Source organism: Hippoglossus hippoglossus, chromosome 14 (genome assembly GCF_009819705.1).
Source record: "Hippoglossus hippoglossus isolate fHipHip1 chromosome 14, fHipHip1.pri, whole genome shotgun sequence".
Classification (NCBI taxonomy): Eukaryota; Metazoa; Chordata; class Actinopteri; order Pleuronectiformes; family Pleuronectidae; genus Hippoglossus; species Hippoglossus hippoglossus.
Window position 1 is genome coordinate 24,086,387 of NC_047164.1, and position 24,463 is coordinate 24,110,849.

The 24,463-nt window shown below is 40.1% G+C and overlaps 1 protein-coding gene across 8 annotated transcripts; it reads right to left on the bottom strand.

The window, feature by feature from the left end:
* Positions 1-295: 295 nt before the first annotated feature.
* On the bottom strand, positions 296-24,463 carry LOC117774248 (HMG box transcription factor BBX). 8 transcript variants are annotated; one of them, XM_034606507.1, is made up of 16 exons: positions 24,244-24,357; positions 21,380-21,457; positions 19,055-19,226; positions 18,642-18,899; positions 17,192-17,396; positions 17,039-17,106; positions 16,822-16,896; positions 15,979-16,059; positions 13,271-13,336; positions 11,819-12,674; positions 11,564-11,696; positions 10,131-10,282; positions 9,830-9,913; positions 9,107-9,301; positions 6,690-6,882; positions 5,059-5,137 (listed from the first exon to the last, which is right to left on the bottom strand). In XM_034606507.1, the coding sequence occupies exons 3-16, from the start codon at positions 19,211-19,213 to the stop codon at positions 5,059-5,061; spliced, it is 2,604 nt and encodes an 867-aa protein (XP_034462398.1). In that variant the 5' UTR covers positions 19,214-19,226; positions 21,380-21,457; positions 24,244-24,357. The 8 variants fall into 8 exon arrangements, with proteins under 8 accessions (XP_034462393.1, XP_034462398.1, XP_034462397.1 ...); XM_034606506.1 differs by lacking the exon at positions 24,244-24,357 and adding an exon at positions 22,741-23,324; XM_034606508.1 differs by lacking the exon at positions 24,244-24,357 and adding an exon at positions 21,945-23,324.

The following is a 24,463-nucleotide window of genomic DNA, read 5'->3' on the forward strand; positions in this document are numbered from 1 at the left end:
GATTTACAGAATACAACATATTTCACTGTGGCTGTTATTTGATCACCAGGCTCTCCACTGCTCGAGGTTAGCACCCTACAAAACACAGAGGCACTATCTTTAACACTATGTAAAATGATCTTTATAACTATGCAAAGATGTAGTATCCTACATTTTATACCATGACGGCTCAATATAACACTTCACTACAGTATAACCATGTGAGGAAATCCTGAACTGCAGGTGTATGTTGGTGTTCAGTGAACCAAATAATGTGCTTTGAAAATCAGAATAAAGAACAAAAATCTTTTTCACACAGGTGGAATAGACGTTATTTTAATAGGTGTTCAAGAAGTTATAATTGCGTCAGCAGAAAGTGTAAAAGGAATAATAGTTGCATCAGCAAACAGTGTTATGACATAGAAGTTGTAGGTGGGGTAAGGGTGGTGGGTGGATGAGGGATCCCTCACTAAGCAGGGGTTCCAGTAAGGCTGCATTTAACAAGTGGGCTGTAACAATCAAAAAACATATCTGTCATGATGCTTACCAATAAGATAAATTAGATTAAGCAAATGTTGTAAAAACTACATGGAGGAAAGAGAATCAAAACATCTGGCATAATCTCATCACAAAAAAACAAAAACAAAGCCATGATCTACATTCCAGTAAAGGGTAGATAATCTTATACATGTTCATGTATAAATGGGTGCATATTCAGTTGTATATTCCATTGATCCTTTATTCCACTAAACCTATAAAAAAGAACAGTAATAAATAAGTTGAAACTCAAGCATTCAGTTGTTCGGTCTGATTGCAGGAGCATCCCTGTTTCATAAACTGTCCTGAACAGACTTTCACTTTTACTGCAAAGAAAAAAATAGTAGCAAACCAGGGAAAGCTATTGTCCCGCCACTCAAACAGCAAGAATCTCTCATTAATGCTCACATGGTACAGTAAGTCCTTCGGACTTAAAATCTTCACACATTTCCACTGAGTCTGCAGCACAGCACCTATCCTGTCGTGAGAACGGTTGTAACTATGCACCTAAGGAACAGTATACCATCATAGCATACGTACAGTACAATCAAGACTGAATTAGAAAAATACAGGTACAAAATGATTACATTCAAGAAGACAGTACTAGCACAAAGGGTATTATAGTCATTTAGGTAACTAATATAGGAATTTCAACTTTATAGAAGCATTTTCTAGATAGAAAAGGTGAGGGGGTGGAGAAATGACAGTATTATGGCTGTTTTGTAGATGTGTGGATTTGTTATTGACTGATTTCTCGCCTATGTAATGTTAAAATGCATAATTTCTAGAGAGTGGGTAAAAATTTATATATATTTTTTCAAAGATCATGATCATTTTGGTTTGGGTCATAAGGTGCAAATACTGTATACTAAAAGAGGCATTGAGTGGTGCTCTTTTGTTGCACATCATTCCAACTCTGGGTTCAAACACCAAGGAAAGCCCATTAGATACATAGGATGAATTGTGCTGACATTGTTACCTGAAGATTTACACACCTAGAAAATGCAGTGCAACTGGTACGCTAGCTTTGTTTCCGTCTTTTCTTTTTCTTTTTTTTTGACAATATTTCCATTTGAATATAAGTGTTCCTTTTCTTTGGCAAATGTCAATAAACTCAAAAGCAAATATATATCTATTTTGGGGGAAGACAATTTTGTCTTGCAAAGACCTACACTGATGTCCACCAGTGGAAGAACTATACAGTTTACTGCTTGGATGTTAACATCCTAATGTGACTTTCTTACATATTTAAAGAAGACAAGGTCAAAACCTAGTATATGGCTGGACCGCGCATTGAGGACGTAGGAACCGCTGTAAACAACTACTTTCATTAGGAAGTAGCAAAATCCTGCTTGAAAAGTCACTAAATGTTATATGATGTAAAATACTATTTCATATCAATGTCATGGTGTCATATTTGCATTCTGCTTAGTGTCAGCTGGTTTCAGCCTTTTTTGCCTCTCTCCTACCCTCTGTGCTCACATATACAGATTTTAATACAGCTAAGTTCAAAATAAAGCTGTTGTCTTTGACATGACTTTTTCTGTTTCTGTGTCAAACAATGGAACATTTATGAAACAGTGACAGAAACATGGCCTATTAAAACGACATATTACCCAGCAGTGACTGCTGTGCTAAAATCCTGATTTTATAAATTTGATGACGGTCAACGAAATCGCCAGACATGTGAGTAACAGACAATGGCTGAGTGAAATGATTTATCAGAACGTTCGAAGCTCATTCGCATCCATGTAACTGCAGTCAATTGGATAAGAGTCATAAAGGTTAGCCTACGAAGGAAAAGCCAGACTTTGTGCCTGCGGCCAAATACGGGTGACTGTCTTTTACAGAAAGTAGCTAAGGTTTGTTGCAGACAATAAAGGCGCTAAGTTGGCAACACTGCCCGTCAGTGCACCTCTTATGGTAGCAAACTGGTCGCACCAATTCATTTCAGGCGAGCAAAAACCCAATGGGGAAAGCTGGAACACTTGGCTCAAGCAGTAGTATAATGCAATCACTCAGTCGGTCACAGACTGGCGTTTAAGTTTATAGCAGCCTGCCGTGCTGTTGCGGTCCAGCCAAAATATTTAAATGAGCTATTCCGTTTAATATTACATTTTTGTAAAGCATACTGTGGTCTCCTTTAACTTAACTGGGAAACATTTACACTTTGTTTATTAGATTTTAAGGATAAATCTCAAGCAATTATAGTTTTTTGCATCTACTACAAAACTTGCACACAAGGGCCTACATAAGCAAAACCCTATTACCATGTAGCAATGCCTTGATTTAGGAAGAAACACTTTTTTCAAGATCCACAAGTTCTCTAAGACCCATTACTTTCTTATTTGTTGGTCCTGACATTAAGTGTCTAAGAAATAGTGATGCAGTCATAGTGAAACACACTCCTCCAGAGGTGAAAAGACAAGCTTATTGTCAAGAGACGCTGCATTTTATGTTAGTGCCCATTTGCTTAGCAGGTAAGCACAGATACATTAGTTGTCTATGAGCTTGATCTTTTTTTGACAACAGTCTTAATCCAGTAAACTTGACCTCAAGAAAAACCAAGCTCATAAAGAGGACCTGGTAAAAACAGCATCATAAATGCACATTTAAAACAGAACAGAAAAGACAAATCTATAAACGTTATAAATGTGACTGAATCGAAAATGTGATCACTAAAGTATTGGTCTACACAGAGGAACTACAAGCTGCTTGCTAAGGAGGTGAGGGGTATTGCTGGGGAGTCTGTAGCTCTCAGGTAGCCTCCACAAGCCTGTGGCAGCTCTTCCAGGTTCCACCGACCCTTGGGAAGACAACACACCTTCAGCAGGACTGTATTACTACTGCTTATCAACTGCAAACTAAAGTACAGCCAGGACAGCGGCATGGAACTGGAATGATCCTGACCAACATAACACAATAAATCCAAAACAGAAAGAGCACAGATAAATACTTGTACAAATTAAAACATGGATTACATGGGACCTCTGAGTAGACCATTACTTGGCAATAAAATCTCAAAAGGCCAATAGGAAACAAATGGGGAAGTTATTATCAAATTATTATGAAATGCCTTGTCTCCATTAGCTCTGAGAGGGACTATAGCACAGCTCAGTCTGATTTCCACAAGAAATAAAAAACAGAAAATGTTTTTTGTTTCCAAATTGCTCATTTTATGAGACATACAGAATAAAACCCTTTCACAAATTTAATCCATTTACATTGGCAAACCCCTGATCTTTTACATGGGAGTTTGTGGCTGGCTTTGGCCAGGACACTCAAGACACTATTGAGACAGGCCTTAATTAACTTAAAGTAAGAACTCTGTCTGGTGGAGACAAGGCATTTTATTACCCTTCCAAGAGCAACTCAAACTTAAGCTACAAATTAGTGCAGTGTTTATGTAATTGAAAAACAAACTAACTAACAAAAACCTTTCATGAAATAAGTTGCACACAAGGAACTGACCATTCTAATTGCTACGCAAACTGCAATAAGATCAAGTATTGACAAAAACTGCATTTTCACTATTCAAAAATGTTAAACTGACTTGGGGACTATGATGGTATTGAGCAAGAAGCTGGTTGAGGGCTTTGTGGTGGTAAAGAGGGTCTAGGTGGGAGGGTTAAGGCTATATCTGAATTACTTCCACACCATCTCCCCATAACAAGAAGCAGTTTCAAAGCAATCTTACTGTTTCATGAGCCAGACAGGGACACAGTGAACTCTAGTCCAAATGCAAAGGTATGCACAGTTGTATTCTTAAACATTCAGTCTAAAATGATTATTTCTAGCTACCACATACTGTTTTACAGTAGGATCATCTTGACATACATATCAAATGCTCATCCATGGTTTATCTGTAGTTTGGGTACACCACAACAGTGTACCAAAGGGAAACACTAAGCAAGTAGTTGCTAATGGATGCCTATCCATCATGATTATTTACCCTGGTTAAATTCATTTTGGGTTGAAGCTGGAGGACATGGAAGGGATAAGAGCTATTCAAATAGGGAGGTATTCTACCAGAGGTGCAGGGAGCTCTTCAGTAGGCGTGTGTGTGAGGTAAAAAGGTGACAGCAAGCTGTGTTTGTCTATAAAAACCAATGCATTATTGGGTCTTTTCTTACCTAAAATGCTCTTTATTAAACGGCAAGATATGACCTTAAAAATGGCCTCTAGTTGACAAAACAGTGTACAACAAACTGAACCATCTCTATAGGGGAACCCATGCACTAAGAGATAGCTTGGTTCTTCCACAGGCCCTAACAGAGCATCTAAGGGGGGTGAAGAAAGGCATCCTGCCTCAAACCAAAGGAAGGCTTCAGGGAAACACTGAGATAGCAAGGAGCAGGGAGGAGGAGGAGAAGGTGTCTTTCCCCCAACGTGAACCCGAGCTCAAGCAAATTCACCATAAGGAGGAAGGAGTCCTTCCAAAGCTTCCTGTTCAAGTCTCCCTTCAGCGTGGGCTTACCACTGAGGAAATAAAGCTCCACTGTCAATGTCCAGGTTGTGGCTTCTCATAACAGCAGCAGAGTTTCACTGATCAGCACAGGAGATGAGGACTGGAGTCTGGGCAAGCTCTTTCTTCTGACTCTCAGCCAAGCCTCTCTGGCCTCTGAAACAGGACATTGGACAATGTGTTTTAAATACTTGCATATACAGTGACACTTTGCTCTAATCTACTGCTGTCTTTTCTGTCAGAGCTAGAGTGCAGAGTCAAGTTGAGAAAGGTACATGAAGGCAACTGTAAAACATGGGCTTCAGCATGGACATTTGCATATTTATTATCCTACACCTCTGTCTGCTGCACCCGGCTGCACCACCTCGCGCCTGAATAATGCAGACGATTTGATGCTGTTGTGAACGCGTCTGTGCAGAGAACCTCCCGCTGTGTTGTGCATGCGTGTAAGGCAGACTGCAGGTAAAATCCGAAGAATTGGCTACGGAGTTTAACCGCAGGTCATGTCTGAAAATGGCTAGAGACTTTTGGAAATGATGACAGTCACCCACATTCGCTTCTCGATTGGGTCTCATTAGTCACAACTCAACAACCAGCACTAAATACAAAGTGTTGCTAACACTTACTGGCAGTAACAGTTCCAACTGGTCAGTCCAGGTAAAGAAATGCCTGCTTTTACCAATTTATTACCATTTTTCACCATTGCTGTTTCTTGGTTGCAACTGAGCAACCAACTCCAGAGCAGACAATGTGCTTCCTGTTTGCACTGACATGCACATGACTAGTGTACATTGAAAACTCCTGAAATGCCTTGTTTGCATTTCAGATGTTTTCTGGTTAATGTGTCGCCATGTAACATATAACCTGTAACATGTCCACCTACCGGCGAGTTTGGCTCAAGTTAGTAGGCTACAGCAGAACTGACACAATAGTTACCATGGCTAAAGTGGTGTTTATAGCTAAAGTAAGGTCCGAGAGATTTCTGTCACGTAGTTGACCAATCAAAAAAAAGAGCAGACCTGATACTCTGGTCCAACATCCTGCGTGTTGACTACTTTGTAGACTTGACAGTACCCTGGGAGGATGGAGTTGATGAAGCGAATGAGAGGAAAAGGCTGCGGTATGCATGGCATTTGAGGCAGAGCAACGCGGCTGGAAAGCAATAGTTTGCCCTGTGGAGGTTGGCTGCAGGGGTTTTATTGCAACATCCACCAAAAAAATCCATGGACAAGCCCAGCGCCAGACCATAACAGAAACATCACAGACTGCAGACCAATGCAGCCAATGGCTCTGGATCAGGAAGAAAGATCCCAACTGGGCCCCAAGATGCTAGGGACATGCACCCAGGTCTGATCAAGCTGTGGTGGGCCTGCCTGGAAACTAAGCTTTTTGGAATACAGACAGGGACTAATACGGAGGGAGGGTGAAAAGATTTGTATGATTTTTCTTCACATTAAACTGTCTACATACAACACACTGGTCTGTTCCTTGGAGACTAGATATGATGAAGAGTTGAGTTGGCCGTGACAGTCTAATACAAGGCAGAATCAAAATTAGGTCGTAAAAGTTCAAAAAACCTTTGCAAACTATAAGTCATTCATTATAAGTCAGTTATCAGGCACATAAAGGACATTTCATGAAAATCACACTGTAGCATATGTTACTATTTACACATCATTATTGTGTATAACTTGTGCTTTGTCTCCACCTGTGAACGTTTTCCATGGCTGCTACCTCAGCGAGGGCTGCCAAGCTGAAGAAAGCAGGTAGCTCTTGTGGTACGGTGCTCCTCTCCGTCTCCTCTGCTCTGGGATTACTGTAGCACCCTTTTTCATTGCATAAATTCTGTTGGTGTAATGGCTTCTTATCCTGTTCCTGGTTCAGGTCCCTAGTTTTGTCCTCTGTAGCAAAAAAAACACAATGTATTTAATGGAGAAAATGTCAGAATTGTCAGCAGTTGTAACCAATACAATTGACTCGAGGAGGGTGGGGTTATTTTTATTTTCAGTGGATTATATGGTCAAGTGCCTTTGGATCATTGGTTCCTGCTTTTTCTTATCTATAATTTTCTATTGTATTACTAAAGTATTTTCTTCATTATACCTTATCTACAAATGTGAAAATCTATCATTCACCTTCCTGCCCACGCAGCCGAGCTGTACACTGTACTCCCATACATAACTTTCTTACTTAAATTTTTTTTTTGAGAAATGAGAAAGTAAAAGGTCAGAGCCCAGTAATGAAGTCCTAACATCAGGGAGTGTTTGTCGTGCCTGGCTGCTGACAGCGATGTCAGCCTGACACCAGCACTGAGTCGCACTGCCCATCACCAGTTTTGCGGCTTGTCATTTTAAAACAAGACACTCAGTTTGTGAATGTTACAACTTGTCACACTGCGGCCCCTGCCTTGCTCTGTATACAGTGATGCAGCTTAAAAAATTGTGCTGTGCTGGGATCACTGAATCATAGTATTTTTTAGGGGAGACATCAGTGTCAACCCTCCTAAGAAAAGTAGTTAAATAAAACTAGTTTATTTTATTTTATTTGTTTTAATTAATATCAACTTTTTTTAGGAATTAAAAGTGACTTACAGAATACTTAGCCCCTATACAAAAAGAAAGATATGATCATGATTAAGAATACTATGTCACATATTGACAGATTTCCTTAATCTGTGTGGTTATGGTTGGTTTATTAAAATGTTGTTATTATAATCATATTTTAAACTGTCTACACAAAACGCGTAGCATTCTTAATGTTAAACTAATCTGTGGCTTATATTTTGATAATATGGCTCTTTTTGATGGATCAGAAGAACTTCCTCTCTGAAAGTGTAGTCTCCAACTAGTGAGCTATCAGTTGTGCTTTTATGGCTTTTTCCATAAATGTTCCTAAAATTCAGCTAAAAAAATGAAAAAATCTATAGTAAATTTAAAGAAATTAAAACATGTAATGATACAATTTGAGAAATAAGTTTTGTATTATGTACAATGAAAAAGTAGCACTTATAGCTCTTATATAAATAGCACTTTTCTTAAAAATGTGCTTTACAAGCAAGTGATAGCACTGGACAAAAATAATTTGAATAAAACAATGGAACATGCGCAGAGGGAATAGAAAAATAAAACACATACAATTGTATAAATAAATAGGATTAGTAAGTGTAATTAAGAGCCAATGTCAATAATTTGTGGAAGCTTTCAAAAAAAAGAAAAGTTTTAAAAATGGATTTAAAAGAAGGTGGAGAATTATTCTGTCTAAGTAAAATGGGAAGCAAATTACATAATTTATCGGCTTTAATAGCAAAAGCTTTGTCACCCGTTAATACACGGTGAGACCTGGGAGTAACCAGCACTGCTACATTTGCAGATGTTAGTCAATAATTCTGAAAGGTATTTGAGTGTAAGGCTATTAAGGGGCTTAATAGTGAGCAATAAAATCTTGAAATCAATATGAAATTTAACAGGGAGCTAGAGTAAGGAGGCCAGCGCAGGGGTGACGTGGTCATGCCTTGTCCCAGTGATAAACTGGGCAGCAACAGTTTGTATCAGCTGGAGACACTGGAGGGAGCTCTGGCTGACACCTGAGTAAAGTGCATTGCAATAATCACAGCGAGAAGATATACAGTCAGCTTGGTATTGTTCGTCCGATCAGAAAGATTAGCAGTAACGAAGAAGATGGAATTAGTGAGACTAAACAGGATGACCTCAGACTTGTAATCATTGAATTTAAGGAAATTGTGGAACTTCGAGGATTTAATATCAGATAGGCAGGTTACGAGATTGTTAGACCGCTCAGAGTCAGATCTCTGGGTTTTAATGGCATATGTAAATTAGTTGTCTGCCTAAAAATGATCAAATATATCATGACTTTGAATGACCTGGCCAAGATGCAGCATAGATCACAAAAGGGGACCAAGGACAGAGCCATGAGGGACACCACATCTCAGCTGAGAGTGACTGAGAAGGTTATGTTGGAGAGGTAGGAACGGAGTAAATTTAAAGTAGTACCATTAATTCTTACCCAAGTCTCTCGGTGGTTTAAAATAATGCAATGTAAAAGAAAGAAGATCTAATTCCACACCAACTGATCTATAGATCAATCAATGAATCGTTCATCACTCACCCTCAGCTGGAGACACACTGCCATCAGCTGTGCGCACCAAGTGTGTGATCTTGGTCTTCCTCGCTTTCCTCTTCTGGCTACCAACTAGCATCTCCATACTAGTGGTACCCTGCAAATCTGGGCACATTGTGGCAACGGGGGCACATGATTTGGCTTTTGAAGCTGAATCCGGCATGGTGGAATCACTCTGTAGCACTGCAGTGGAGAAAAGGTCATACAAATATATATGATTTGAACATTGCAAATGTACTCATGAAAATCAATGGCCCAATTTTAGAATCTTCTTAACATGGACTTGAGTTACTAAGGTCTTCAATCACAACAGATGAAAGTTATTGTTAGCATATAGGCATCAGCAGCCAAGTATATATAAATATGCTAATAGTAGAAACGGTACAAATTGAACAATGTAAGTCTAATGCATGAAATACATAGAGATGTTTGTTTAAATCTCAGTGAATTTTAGGTAGCTCAGCCATGTTCCACAAAATAATGGCCATATGTTAAAGACTCTATTTCAAGTTGCTCTTAATCTCGACTGTTTTACACAATAAACTAGATATTTGAGTTTGAAGTAATGACATTCTTCTCATTAAAAATATGTCTTTAACTATAACATTTCGTTGGTCTTGGTCACATTAGTAATGGGTAACTGACACATGAATCTGTTAAAATGTTCACATCCCTGCTATATAATGCACAAACATCGACATTCTAGTTCACCTTTGTCCACTGGTTTCTCCTTTTTCTGTTTTTGCTTCCTAACAATCTTGTGGAATGAAGTCTTTTTCTGAGATGGAGATGGTCCTGATGTAGCAAAAACAAAGAAAAAAAGAGCATGGAAATGCTGTGTTATGAAGTCCAAATGATGTTGTTTTTTAAACAGAAAGAATCGGTCCTGTTCACCTAAGGTGTGGAAAATATGATTTTAAAAACAGGTGCAGAGTGGGCCATGGATGAAATGAGATATTAAAGAACAGCCATTGTGTTTATTCACTGGAGAAATCTTTCACTCTGTTCTTACCTTTTCCGACTTTCAAGGCCTCCTCTTGGACAGTGGAGCTGTCGCTCTTCTTCTTCTTTACGACAGTAGTGCCCTTCTTATCAAATGTCATTGGGCTATACTGTGGTAGGCTGTTAAATTTCTTTTCAAACTCCTCCTCCAGTTTCCCTAGGCTGACAAGTGAAGATCAGAGTTCATATCGTTAAGTATATAGTCAATAGACTAACTAAACCTGTTCAACCAAATCATGTTAAGAATTAAGTCAAAGTTTTGCGTAGACATTTTAACTTCGCCATCAGGTTACCAATATTTTTTTAATAAGCTGAGCTGAGGGAACTCAATAAAAGGAAACAGATCTATGAGTAAAAAGTCAGTGATGCATCTTTAAAAAGCTAAATGTGTCTGCAGGGACTCAAACTACCAGAGGGCCAGTGACTACACAGAAAAACAGATGCTTATTGGGGGTGTGAGTATAACTGAATGCGTACAAAGATGTAGAAAGATTACTTTTAACCTGGGTGTTCTGATAAAGTTAAATTGATGTTCAAACTGTATACACTGTCGATATTTCAGATATTGTATAATATATTTAATACATAGTGGACAAAAACATGGGGGCAAAAAAAATCTAATATCTATAGAAGTGTATCTTATGCCATACTAGAAAAAGAAAAGAACAAATCAGAAATCACATGTAAAACTTTTAACGTTATAACGTATATTGTCAGTCGGCAATCATCCTCCTGCTAATAATTCTGTCATCCCCTCTCAGCCATCACCGTCCCCTGTATGAGAGAAGGCTGATAATGTAGATAAAGAATTTGTGTGTGCAGGTGAACATCTTAAAGTTAATGTTGCTAATTAAATCACAGAATCTGCAGTTTCTTTTTAAGAGTTGAAACCGCCTGCTCCTGCTTTTTGTGTTGGAGGAGGTCACAGCAGAGAACCGGGCAGAGGCACACAAATACCGGCCCAGTAATATTCACTTGTATTTTCACACAAATTTGGTGAAAATACGTACATGCATTGTTGAGATACGCACAGACAAAGAGGTTGTGAAAATAATACTCTGCTGTGTGCAGAATAATGAAGCCCGAAAGAGGATGTACAACCATCCTCATAACAATAATTAAATATCTGACTGCTTATCGTTAAAACATAAAACATTGAGGCAATGAGTTATAACATGAAAAGTTTTTGGTTTTAATGTGAAAGGTTTTTGGTTTTAATGTAAAATGTGTAGTTTTAACGTTAACATAATGTTATATCTTGATTCTTATGTATCGCACTTTTTTCGTGCGGCAGCAATACCCCTCCAGAATTATCAAATACTCTAATATATATATATATATATATATATATATATATATATATATATATATATCTCAGTCTGTCATCAATCGCTGCACAGAATCCTTCAACGTACAGTAGTTCTATGAGGAGACCTGACTCACCCCTGTGAAGATTCATCTTTGGGCTTGGACTTTTTCAGCTTCTTGGAATTATTAGGTACCACCTGGGGAACAGTCCAGCTGTCATCGCACCAGTTTGCATCAGGATCAGAACCACGGAAAGCTCCTCTTTTACCTACTCGCGCACACACATAAAACAAGTCAAACAAACAGGAAATATTAACCAGATGCCATACACAGACTGGATTATGCCTCCTTCATTTATTAATTGGTTTGCCCTGGAATTAAAATGGGTACCTCGGTCAATGTTGGCTCTTAGTGAAGTAAGCATTCCCTCAGAAACCAGGGTTTTATACAAGGCTCCTTTACAGCTCCGTTCTGATTTCCTTGAGCCGCGGTGCTCCATGTTGGACTCAAAGGTCACTTCACCCTGCCTCTCCATCCCCTTGTCCTCGTCTTTGAGCTTAGCAGGTGAAAAGTTGCAGGGGGAGTGATGGAGCTCTGTCATGCTGTCCTGAAGGTCTGTGCTTCCAATACTTGCTTCCTCTGCTTCTGTCTTGGGACTCATGTTGGTCATCTCTTCCTGTATCTCCACTTCAGAGGAACTGTACTGTGCACACTGCGCACTGTCTGTATCCATCTCCTCCTCCTTTTCTGAAATAGAGGTCTTGACTTTGGGCTTGCTCTTCTTTTTGGGAAAACCAGAGCTAGCACCACTAGGACCACTCTGAATCTTTTTCTTGGCCTTCTCCTCTGTGTCTTTCCACGCCCCTTTGGCCACGGCTTCAATCGTACTGAAAACACTATCCGCGTCTGATTCTGCATGGTTAGACTTTTTGAAGATCTTCTTTGCTGTGCAAGGGATCTCATTGTTATCATGTGACTTGGTTACCTCTTTTTTCTTGCTCTTCTTTTTGACACATGCATTTTGGCTGCTAAGTTGTTGGGGAATGGCATCAGTGGAGGTAGACGTGACAGAAGATGAAGGTAAGAGGGCTGATGTGTGAGAGGAGGGAGGACAGTCATTCGTGTCTGCTTTCTCTTCCTTGATCTCTGGCTTGACTCTAGTTTGCTGGATAGAGGCAGCAGAGGAGCTGTCCTCTGGCTGAGACACAACTGTGTCCATCTTTCCAGCTTCCGACGCTAAGCACATCTTTCAAAACACAAAACACACACTCAGAGTTAATTGGTCAAATGTACTGTACTCTTTGATACTAACTCTCTATCTTTGCCTGTAATATATATAGTTTGTTTGTAAAACTAATTACAAAATTCTACAAATTGTACTGTATAACACTTCTAAAATTGATCTAATCTTAGAATGGCCGAAATGCTTTTTACTGTTGGTGAAAATTCTGATTGACTGATCTTTTCTAAGCAGATATGTATATATACTCATATGTGAATCTGCTGATGGCATTAATAACCATCATGTGACATAGGATCAGATTTATGCCAATGAGCAATTAACTGCACTACACACTTCATTCTGACATTTATAACACTTTCTCTGTATTCAGTGAATAGAGGCACTGCAGCAGTGAACGGACTGAGATAAATAATGTGTAATTTGAACATGATATCATGTATCAATTCTAGTAGAGATCACATTACAATTGTCACAATGTGAAAAGTTTGAGATAAAACAATTTTGAACAGTGAATAGTGGGAAGCTTCTTGTGGAGTCCCAGAATAAAACTGAAGCTTTAACATGCACTGTGTCTGTGTGCAAACTGTCCAATGTCTTACCTCAGCAAGCTGGAATAGAGCTGACTGTTTGCATGGTTTTCCTTCAGGTGCCGCAGACAGAGATGACTGTGAACATACAGTAACATATTGACTTACTACTAGAAATGTCACCTTTTTCATTTTTATAGTAGAAAATACTACATGTAGGGCCTGTACCATGAAACACATTAATCTTTAAAGTTTCCCTCTTTAGGTTCTCTGGCTTCACTGAATCTAATATCAGTGACCCTAGATAACGGGTGTTGTGAGGCTGGGTACCAACTGGAACTGTTTACTACTCAGTGTTTACCAATCCAGCTATGAGTGAGCTCATTTGACAGCTACAACAATTATCAGAAATAATCAGAAATGAAATGCAGGGGATACAGAGTGAGAAATCCTTTTTCTGATGAACAAAAGTATTGTCAGACTGTAACTGCTGACAAAGCAGAGAGGAGAAGTACTTAATGCCTGTGTATGCAGAATGCAGCATCTATAGCCAAGGTAGCTAATTAATTGTATTTTTTTTTTTCATTAAGTAATTTTATGTTATTTTGAGCTGCAGTGATGGAGTAAGAGTGAAAAGTAATACAAGCTGTGACACTGTCCAGAATTCTGTCCGCATACATAAACCTTTTTGTTAAATGCTCCGTTTTAAAAACAAAGTGGGCACATGGAAATTGTGGGACAGTAAAAGCATTCGACTGATGTGTAAAAATACCTACTGCTCTGTATTACTTGTAACTCTGTGTCAGGCAGGTTTGGATCTGTTTCCCTGAAGTTAATCTGCACTGGAGCAGGTTAGCCAAGTGGCATATGTTATCCAGGTGATCTCACCCAAATTAAAAGCAAGATCAAACTGGAAAACCTGAGTTAAGTCCAAAGAGAGCTGGAGAGAGCCCACTTATTATAACATACCATGTCCAATATCCTAAATCCCAGTTTCAGTTTTTTAGTTGATACTGACTGGCTAGTTGACATCACGCTGTGGTTTCATGGGGTTGGACATTGTCTCTACTCACAGATTCACATGTGTACTACATTCACATGTAGTACACTGTGTTAATATCAAACATGGTGCGCTCACTGAAAATGACAATCGCTGCCTGTTTTACTGCACCTGACCTAAACAATTATATTTGATTGTATTTTGTGAGTGCCTTCTATGCAATGTGACATGGAAATTACATCACCATTAGAACCAATGACATGTCCTCCTTCCTCTGCTGTTATTTAAGTTTAAAAATACATTTGGTCCTTAACCCTCAGGTCCACAGCGAAGATGGCGACCATTGAGGGTGAGAAGTGGCGGCCATTTTAGACACGATTGTAAGTGATCCATCTGGGTACTTTAGGTGCACAGCATGTTGCCATTCTGGTCAGTTTTAACACAATTATGTAGGGCTGCAACGATTAATCGAATAACTTGAATAACTTGAATAACTTGAAAACTAAAATCCTTGATTCAAATGATTTGCATCAAAGCTTTGTTTAATCTGTAAAATGGACTAATACTACTCAGTGGTCACTGTGCATTCCATGGAACATTGGGCCTCATTCACCAACCATTCTAAACCGTTTTTACAAAGATTCTGACATTCACAAATGTTTTCTTATCTGGGATTTGTTCTTATGCAAGAACAGAATCTACGCACACTGAAGAGCACTCTTATGCACACTTGACAACTGAAATGCTTCTGTAAACTAATTCAGTTATTGAGTTTTTTACTAGTGTTTTATAATAAGATTGAAATTACCATAATATTGCATCGTATTATAATTGTTTTGAGGAGGGGAACACACATAATATTTGGTATATACTGAAAAAGATAACACTTTTTAAACATGAATATTTAGTCACAGAAATATTCACACGTCTTTAGGTTTTACCGACTGCTGTTCACATATTAAATGTGTGACATGTTCCATAGTTTTACTGCCACAGCTTTTAGTTCAAATGTTCTATCCAAGTGTGGCCTGTTAACTCTGAAAACTGAGCTTATATCTTATACCACATGGTGTGCACTGCACCCAGGTCTGTGGAGGCAGAGCTCCCTGCGCATCGAGCAGGACCTGAACCCAAATATGATTGAAAACATTTAGTCTGAAACTGGCCCAACATGCTCGGTCCTGATGGATCCTGTCAGGCTCAGGTCGAGTGTCCACAGACTCTCAGCTGAGGGCTCACCTGCAGTGCTGTGTTTCCAATGACGAGCTGCTCCAGCTCAGTTTACTCTGTGCACCTTTCTTTTCTCCCCGCTTCTCTCTTCTGTGTTCAACTATATTTTTTCTCAAATCTCAGATCAAAAGGTTTTTTTACTTTAATAATGCTGATTTCTAGCGATACAGCTTTCACTGAACGTGTAACTGCATTCCATTTTGTGGTATTTTATGTTCACTGCTGACACTACAAAATATTACAATTTTTTTTACAGTTTGAGTCTGGTACAGCGCCATCTTTAGATTTTCATTCAATCATTCTTGGCTTCTTAAATGTTCTTTTCAGTTTCTGAGATTTTTGTGTGTGCACCATAGACTGTATGGCATGCACACAGCACTGCAGTTCCATGCTCTTTTATGGGCATTGGCGGGGCATTTACCTATGCCAATTAGGAAAAACTGAATCCTGCTTTCAACTTGGCAATGACTTCAAGACATGGCATTCATCGATATAGGAACACAGATGCAAACAGTTAAATGAGACATCTTTCACGAACTGAAGGTCGTACCTCTGCCGGTGGGGAAATGGCAGTCTTAACCCTGCTTTCAGTAACATCAAGCCCTCTTTTCGGTATTGTTCCAGACAACATCTGTGAATCAAAACAAGGCAAGAAGAAACAAGTCAGTGCTGCTGTAAGCTTTGAATACCACTTCTGTGCTAAGTGGGTTCAGCCAGTCACAGTTCAAATCATCAATGATGTGATGAGATGGTGGATTATGGATTGACACAATATGTGTTAAAAATGATTCTGGGGTAGTTTTTCCCTTACTCTTGCAGAGGATGTAGCCCCTGTGAAGCCCTATGACACAAATTGTGATTTGTGAATATTGAAAAAAATGTACACTTTTGTGCAAATTGTGATGTGTCAAACCTATGTTTTGAAATCACCCAAAACACCAATAGAAAAAGTACTTTTGCAGGATGGCCCTTTTCAAAATAATATATTCTTATAATACGGAAATAATCATAATATAATAATTCACTTATCAAATTGGTGCACAAATGTGTAGTCTGAATGTGCATACTAACAGTGAATAAAGCAAATAAACTTAAGTGGAGTAATAATGATCTTGGCTTCAGAAATATCAGTCGATATATAAACGTGATATGGAAACATGTACAAGCCATGCTTGAGTAAATATACTTATTGAATACATTATGTTGTTTCCTATTGTCGATATACATACAAGAGTTCCTAAAGACATTTTTAACTTTGCACATATTAGAGTTTAGTCAGACCCCATTAGTGACCCACTTTAGCAAGACAACATGAACATCAAGTATGTGGTGTAGCCATGGGTGTAACATGTTCAGAGTATAGGAGGAAGAGAAATATAACCTCAGAACAAACCTCTTCCTGTTCCCCTGGAAAGCAGTTCTCTTCACTGGCTGTGTCGGGTAAACTAGGTTTGGTGCTGGAAGGGGTCTAAAGAGGTAAAGAACACTGGGATTAAGTACAAAAAACTGACATTTTAAAGACACAAATGTTTTCTGTGATACAGATAAAACTAACACACATTGGTGCATTAGATGGATGCACCCCTGGGTGGCTTGCTGCAGTGACTTACCTCCCTGTTCGTGAGGGCATGTTCCCCAGCTAATAGCAGCATGCTAAGGCCTCCCATCTTAGTAGGATCTGACGGTGAAATGACACTAGTCAAAAAAAACAATCCTACATTTTGTAACGTTACATTGAACTCATAAACTGTAACTATACACACCTGCCATGGCAAAGTTTAACTGTGGCATGCTGTCAGTTTTGGGCACTTTTTTGGCAGTGGTGGAGTCCTTGGATGAGTTGGAAGAGAAGGACCAAACCTTTTTGCGAGGATTGCTGACTGGTGGACAGGAGGGACTCTTAACTGGCTTGCTGGTGGTGGGACACCACTTGTAGCCCGGGTTTGCCTTCATGAAAGCCTCCTTGTACTGAAAGAACATCCAGAATGGATTTAGTTTAAAAACAATACGTGCATTTCTCTGTTTTCCTATTCAATACTAATGACTTAACAAGAACAATCATAGTTTAGCAAAAAAAACATGAAGTAACGTTAATAAAAAGTTCAAAAGTCAATTCATGCCCAATCTCGTAGTCAATTCATGTCCAACGACCCTCAGCATATCTGTTTACCTGCCTGTTTGCAGTATTTTTTCTCTCAACTCACCTCTGGAAAATGTGCAATAACTTATACATACAAATTCCATCCAATTTGAGTTGTCACTACTTTTGCATCCTTGAATGTTACACTTCACCCCTGAATGTATACTTTTTCTTAGTATTGTATTTGACTTTTTTTATATTAAGCTCTTTCTACCTTACTTTTTATTTTAATGTAAATATTGCACTGCTCAGCTGACCTGTTTCTTCTCTTCCTTTCATTGTACTGTTGACCCAGTGTTAACTTGAACTATAAATTTCAATTGATCGACATCATCAGATCTGTGAAGGTGTAGTTTGATCAGATTTGATAGTGGCCTGAAAAAATGTAACCAATAACCATAACCAACTGTCAGTGTCATAATTCTCAATTTAACAGACACTCAACTGTTTCTATTACACAAGGAGCTCAGATACTGAATCATGTTTGTTTTCATCATAATCACTGACATGTGTGCATGACTGTATATTTTTCATCTATAAACTGTGATGCATTGCATTGTGGGATAAGCAGTGTTCACCTTATTGGTGCAAAAATGTTCATCCCATTAAATACATTTTTGGCACAATATAGTTCATCACTTCAGATCAACTTCCAATCTTCTATATAAACCATGCAAACCTGAACAGACCAAACATTTTTCTTTATCATAATTACACAAGGAGCATAAAGGAAACATGAATAGGAGGGTTATCATTAAAGCTAGAATGTCTGCTATGATGCAAGACTTAATTTGCACAAGTTTGATATTTATACTGTATCTTAACTGACACTAGTGAGAGAAGTCCTGTTCCATGGCAGTAACTTTAGTAACTAGTAGTTTTTATATTACGTTTTTTTATTTAAAATATATATATATATATATATATTTCCAGGAGCATAACTTTTACTACGATGCACCGGTTCCTAAAAAAATAATGTTCACAAAAAACTGACTCTTGTTACTTTGGAGATACCAGAAGGTAAAGTTACAATTAATGTTAGTAACGGAGTTAGAGTCAGAGAGCAGCCTCACCTCCTTGGCCATGTCAGTGTATTTCTGCTTCTCTTTGGGCTCCAGCACAGCCCACCAATCAGCCAGGATCTTGGTGGCCCCGCGGTTGTCCAGGCGAGGGTGTTGCTGTCGCACCAGAGACCGGTGGCGTTTGCAGAAGAGAAGGAATGCGTTCATTGGCCGCCGTGCTCGTTGTTCATTTGAGTCCTCCTCCACATCCTCTGTTGTGCTTCCACACTCCATTTGCGACCCCTTGTCCTGGCCACACAACACTGGCTGCTGATAAGAAATCCATAAATCTTTAGATGCAATGCCGTTCAGTTGGTTGTGATAAAATGACAGATTTGTTATTCCGTTCATGGACCTGTCAAGCCATTTAGCGTACTTGCAATCATTTTCAAATTGGGATCAATAAAGTACATCTATCTATTCACCTTCTCCAGCTCCTCTTCATCATCTTCTTCCTCCTCCTCAGAGAAATCTAGAGTCTTTTTGGAGAGAAGTGGGTGCCACTGAAGGCATTTGCGTTTGGGGCGCTTGCCAGTGACCTCCCCGATAACAGGTGGCTCCTTACCCCTTCCTCCACCTTTCATGGTACTACCGCACCTAAAAAGAACAATGGATTTGACACACCATAAGATCATGTCTCTACAAAAAGATATATGTTGTCTTATGGACGCAGAAAATAAGAGATACTTGCTACCAAAATAATGGTAATGTGCAGGAACTAATCAAGTAATCACCTACATATATATGCACAATTCAATAAGAACATATTAGTGTCACTGTTATACCAGCAACAATATAGAGTATATAACATCAATTTAAATAGAAATAAAGTTTAACATTTAATGTGACATTATCTTAAAATCAAATTTACTGTAGGAACCCTCTAATATATGGAAAACATTTAAAATATAATAAAATGAACAAAAAAAGCTACTATGATGTGAAAGCAGTAATTTACAGAAACCAATTCTAAACCAACTGAACTCTTCTTAAGGCCTTCTTCACAAAAACATGAACATTAACATGCTGAGACACAGATCTGTAACAAATTCGAAATGAGAATACTCAATGTCCTTATCAGTCCTGCCACAATCATCTACAATATTTTGCAAAATGGGTTGAATTTGTTTAAGTCTTTACTGGCTTCCAGACGGAATAAAGGGATTATGAAAATCAAAAGGGGAACTCATCCCTATGTCGCTGAAACAAACTAAGGATTTTTTTTAATGGGCTTGACTGAAAGTTGAAGATCTCTTTAAAACTATGAATTACAGCTTCTATGTTGATTTGCTTTAGTTTAATATTCAGCAGGGGAGCAAGAGAAAAAGCAAAATTATTATCCCCCACTGGCCATCATTTCATTTGCTTTTATTTAATATGCTAATGTTCTGCCTCAGCTGGCTTTACACAGACCTCCTGTTGTGGGACCTTTGAAAAAAGATGGTAAAAAGTGTTTTACTACACACTTGTGCTTTCTCAATGTGAAGCACAGGTAGTCACATTCATTTCTGACGCTTAAACTATATCATCATGTGGATGTGTCTGGCACTTTGTTGGAAACTCCCTCTGGAATATTGGTAGAAGAACGTGTGGTCACTCTGAGCCAGTAAGTGCTCCTGCAGTTTGGGTGAATCTCCAAAACACATAAGAAATACCACCCTCTAATATCACAAACCACTGAGGAAGCAAGTGATTAAATCTAAGCTTGGTTCTGTGATGGTGATGAGGTGTGATATATGTTTTGATAGATCAATGTAATTTATAAAAGTCCAATCAAAACCAAAATTATAATATGTACACGATGAAGGATCAGGGGAACTCAGACTTGCTTTTCTGAAAGTAAGTGCTCCCACAACTAAAACAAACATACTGTAGATTATGTAATTATTTATTGGCATTTATAAAACCATACTAGATTGCACTTTTTAAAATATTCTTGAGGGAGGAGGGGGTCTACCAGCACAAAATTATGTAATTGCTGTTGACCAATGAGCATGAACCTCTTCTGTGTTACTGGTCACTACAGGAGCTGCACACGGTCATTGGCGGACTCTGTGCTTTCTTAGAGCTGCCCCTGGCAAGTTTTCATTGCAAAAAGATAACAGCAACAAAGTCACAACAGCAGTGGTCAGCCAGCCGCAGACCGGAGGAACTGCTGCAAGCCGTCAATTCACTAATCATGAAAAGTGATTTATAAGGTCAAATATTTCAGAGAAAGTTGTTGAATAAAGAATAAGGGAACCTGGAGACCTCATAAATATTATGGAGGCACCAAAGTACATTGATTTTATGTATTGGGAAGTGTGTCTTTGCCCTTTATACTATCAAGTGCCTTGTAATTGACTGTTGCACTGATTATATTTCATTCAGCACAACACTGTTAAAATGTTCATGTTGGTGTCCTCTCTACGTTTGTGTTTCACTAACAAAACCAGAAGAGGACTGTATGAAGCATTTATCACTGCCACGTTGTCTTAGTATCATCTGCAGGGCACTGTCATGTTCTACACTCATACAGATCAGAGAACAGCTGAACATTGATAAAGATGAACTTAGATATTTGTTTATTTAGCTTTGTTGTTTTTCTGTCCCTCAACAGGTTTGCATTTGTCCTGGATGTCTATCAAACATGACACATGAAATGTACCAGTCAGTGAATGAGTGACTGAATGGCTGTTTGTTCCTTTGGACACCATCCAGTTGTCAGTGTATGTATGTATGGAAGTCATGTGTAAACCAGGGATACTTACTGGAGATGAAACTATGGAAATGCTGTATGAGTGATGAAGATGGATCTGCCACTGCCTTTGTCATGCAATGACGATGACCTATAAAACACAAGACACGGTTCTCAGTCATGCTACATGGTCACATATCTGCAACTATTCTGCCACAGCTTGAGCCCGGCTGCAGGAATAAATGTGTGCTGAGCAACTTTAGCAGAGCATTGGTGGGTGGCATAGCCCAGGAGCTGCCCGGCTGCACAGCACGGTGGGACATTTTGTCGGATGTGATCACTGATCATTCAAATCGTGCAGTCGATCCGCCCTTGTGGCCACAGCACGCAGGCCAGAGACCTGCGACCACTGGATGCATTTCAAACAACACCACAGTGGCGGGCCGGGCAGGCACAGGAGGGTCTCAGATCCGCAGAGGCTGCGTGGTGTTGTCAGGTAAAACTGCTGATGCCTGGTCGGACTGTGTCGGGAGTAAAGTCTTGAGCCGCTGTAGCGACTTCCTCCCGCACATTAACAGAAAAACATTTGTCAACAACAAACCATAAAACACCAGTCTGTCCCCCGAACGTGTTCTTACCCCTAAGCAGACATTTTCATCTCCGTGCACAACGTCGATGCGAGCCCTGACAAGACAGACAAGCCGAATGAGAGTCCATCTTGCTTCGGGTTGGAGGAGAAACCCCAAGTACAGTACAGTGGTGGGGGGATAATTCACTGCTGTCAAACTCTCCGCTGACAATGTCTCCCACTCCGAGGACAATACATCCACACTGATTAATTAAACTGGGGATTTTCTGCCCAGGCACATGCATCCGTGGCCAGTGTTTTGCTGAGCACTCGCTCCATTTCCTCGCAGCGTTACTAGGAATAAAAGTAGCTAGTTAGCTTGCTAGCTCCGCAGCCTGCTAACTGGACGTGTCACGGTTTTAACCTGCGATGGTCGAACACACTGAGAGCTCGTAGAACAGCTGCCGACAGGACGGTGATGGTCGGTGCCGCCGCGGCAGCTGCCGGACGAACGTCGCAGGTTTTAAAGAGTATTTGATGCGGAGAGCAGGAGGAGCAGCAGGAGGAGGAGGAGGAGGAGGGGGTCACACCGCCTCACTGAGAAACATTTATTTTACACGGTGTTTTCAAACAGGAGAGAGGAGCTGCGGGAGCGGAGCGGCGACACCGAGGACCGGCTGCTGTGAAACACTGCTCCTCCGTCAAATGTCGGTGAGAGACGGGAGACTGCGAGGCGACGGCAGCAGGCGGACATCATGTCCACAGCGGCGATAATAATATTTCTGAGTGACTGAGTGAGAGCTGGAGGCTTTTGAATCAAAGCACAAGTTGTCTGTGATGAGCGGCGCCTCGGTGGCTCAACGTACCTCAGGAATCCCGCTCAGGTGCCGGAGGAGGCCTCTCATCATTGGTGCCGTCCACCTTTTAACTTATTGACACATCATAACAGTTCGGCACCGGAGACACAGCCGCGTCAAGTCCGACCGATACGCCGGAAGCACGGACATTCGTCACCACAATAAAAGCGTTTGTACTCAACGCAACGAGGCTCCAGGTTGTTGACAGAAAGTGGATGCAGCTCCAGACAGTAGATATCTCTCCTCAGCTATGACCCACTGTAGTTTGGCTCCGATGTGATGGTTATTGGTTATTATCTGGACTGAAAACTTCCAGTCATCAGGCCCCCAAGGCTCTGGAATGAATAGCCTGAGCAAATAATGTTGTCTGGTACGTGTCTAAGCTTAAAAACTTTTTTTCTTAAGGCGTATTCCTGAAGTTATTTGGGGTGCCAGGCTATTTTAGTCTTTTATTATTAGTATTATCGTTATTATTATTATTAAGGTACTTTCTTCTGTATTTTAACCATTTGATTTCTTGTTGTGCAGCGCTGTATTTTGTGTGCTCTTCACATAAGGTTGTTATTATTACTATTATTATTATAAATGTATCACAATGTACAACATAACTCGTATCAATACATTCCATTTCTTCTCAGTACATTCTCTCCGCAGCCCTCAACTTAAGGTATTTTACAACATGTTGTCAACATGTCAAACAAATAAACAAAGGCTATTTTTTAAGTGAACCTAGTGTAGTAATTCTTAAGTCAAGTTTAATTTTATGGCACCTTTCAACATTAAAACAATGTGTAGTGCTTTAACAAGGCACATGTAAAAGAAACACAAAACAAAAAATGTAAAAAGAGTAAAATAAAGTATACCAATGTAATCTTCTGGAATAAAAGAATAAGGTACGGATCGTGTGCCAACCAAGGTATAACACTGTAATAAAATGAATACACAATATGAAACAGTCGCCACCCATCTCCAGTACAAGTGAACGCTTTTAACGTCACAACGTGGACCGGAAACGGTCCGCGCTGCTGAGCGCGGCTTGACGGCGGTACAGAAACGCAGCACTTCACGAGATGATGAATGTTAGTGTCAGCGAAGGTGGCACATTGAGCGACCTCGGCCCGCAGAGGGAACACCGCGACGCGCTGGTGCTGGCACAAACACACACTTGTTCAGTCACAGAAAGTCACACAAATCACTTTCGTTTTCCTCGAGGTGGGAGAAAATTTCTGCCCTCGGCTATATCCCTCCCCTCCCCTCCCCCGGTCTGCAAAGTGCTCGGACCCACACTGGCCTGGGCTCGCGGACACCATCCCTCACTGGACTTCATGTCTCTGCTCGGTCCGACTGACAAAGGTCACCGAAAGCCCCAGACAGCCCCGATAAGCAGCGGCTGCAGCTGCCTCCAATCTCCCTCCGCTGAGTGGCCTCTGTTCGGAGCTTCCTGGGTGTTTGTGCGCGTGATGACTGCTCACACTTGTTCCAGACGTGCAGCGGAGGTTGAGCGGGTCTTACCTGAGGGCGGCCGCACAGTCACCGGGCAGCTTTGTGCCGAAGTCTCCTCGCAAACATCCAGCCGTGAATTTACCAACACTTGTGCAGCACACTGTACACACCGAGCATGCCCACCCCGCCATGTAAAGCCACGTGTGACTGGATGCTCCTTCTGATGGACAGTTCGGTTACACCAATGAGGAGCGACGTTATGTTCTAGTGTTTTCAGATTAGTGTACCG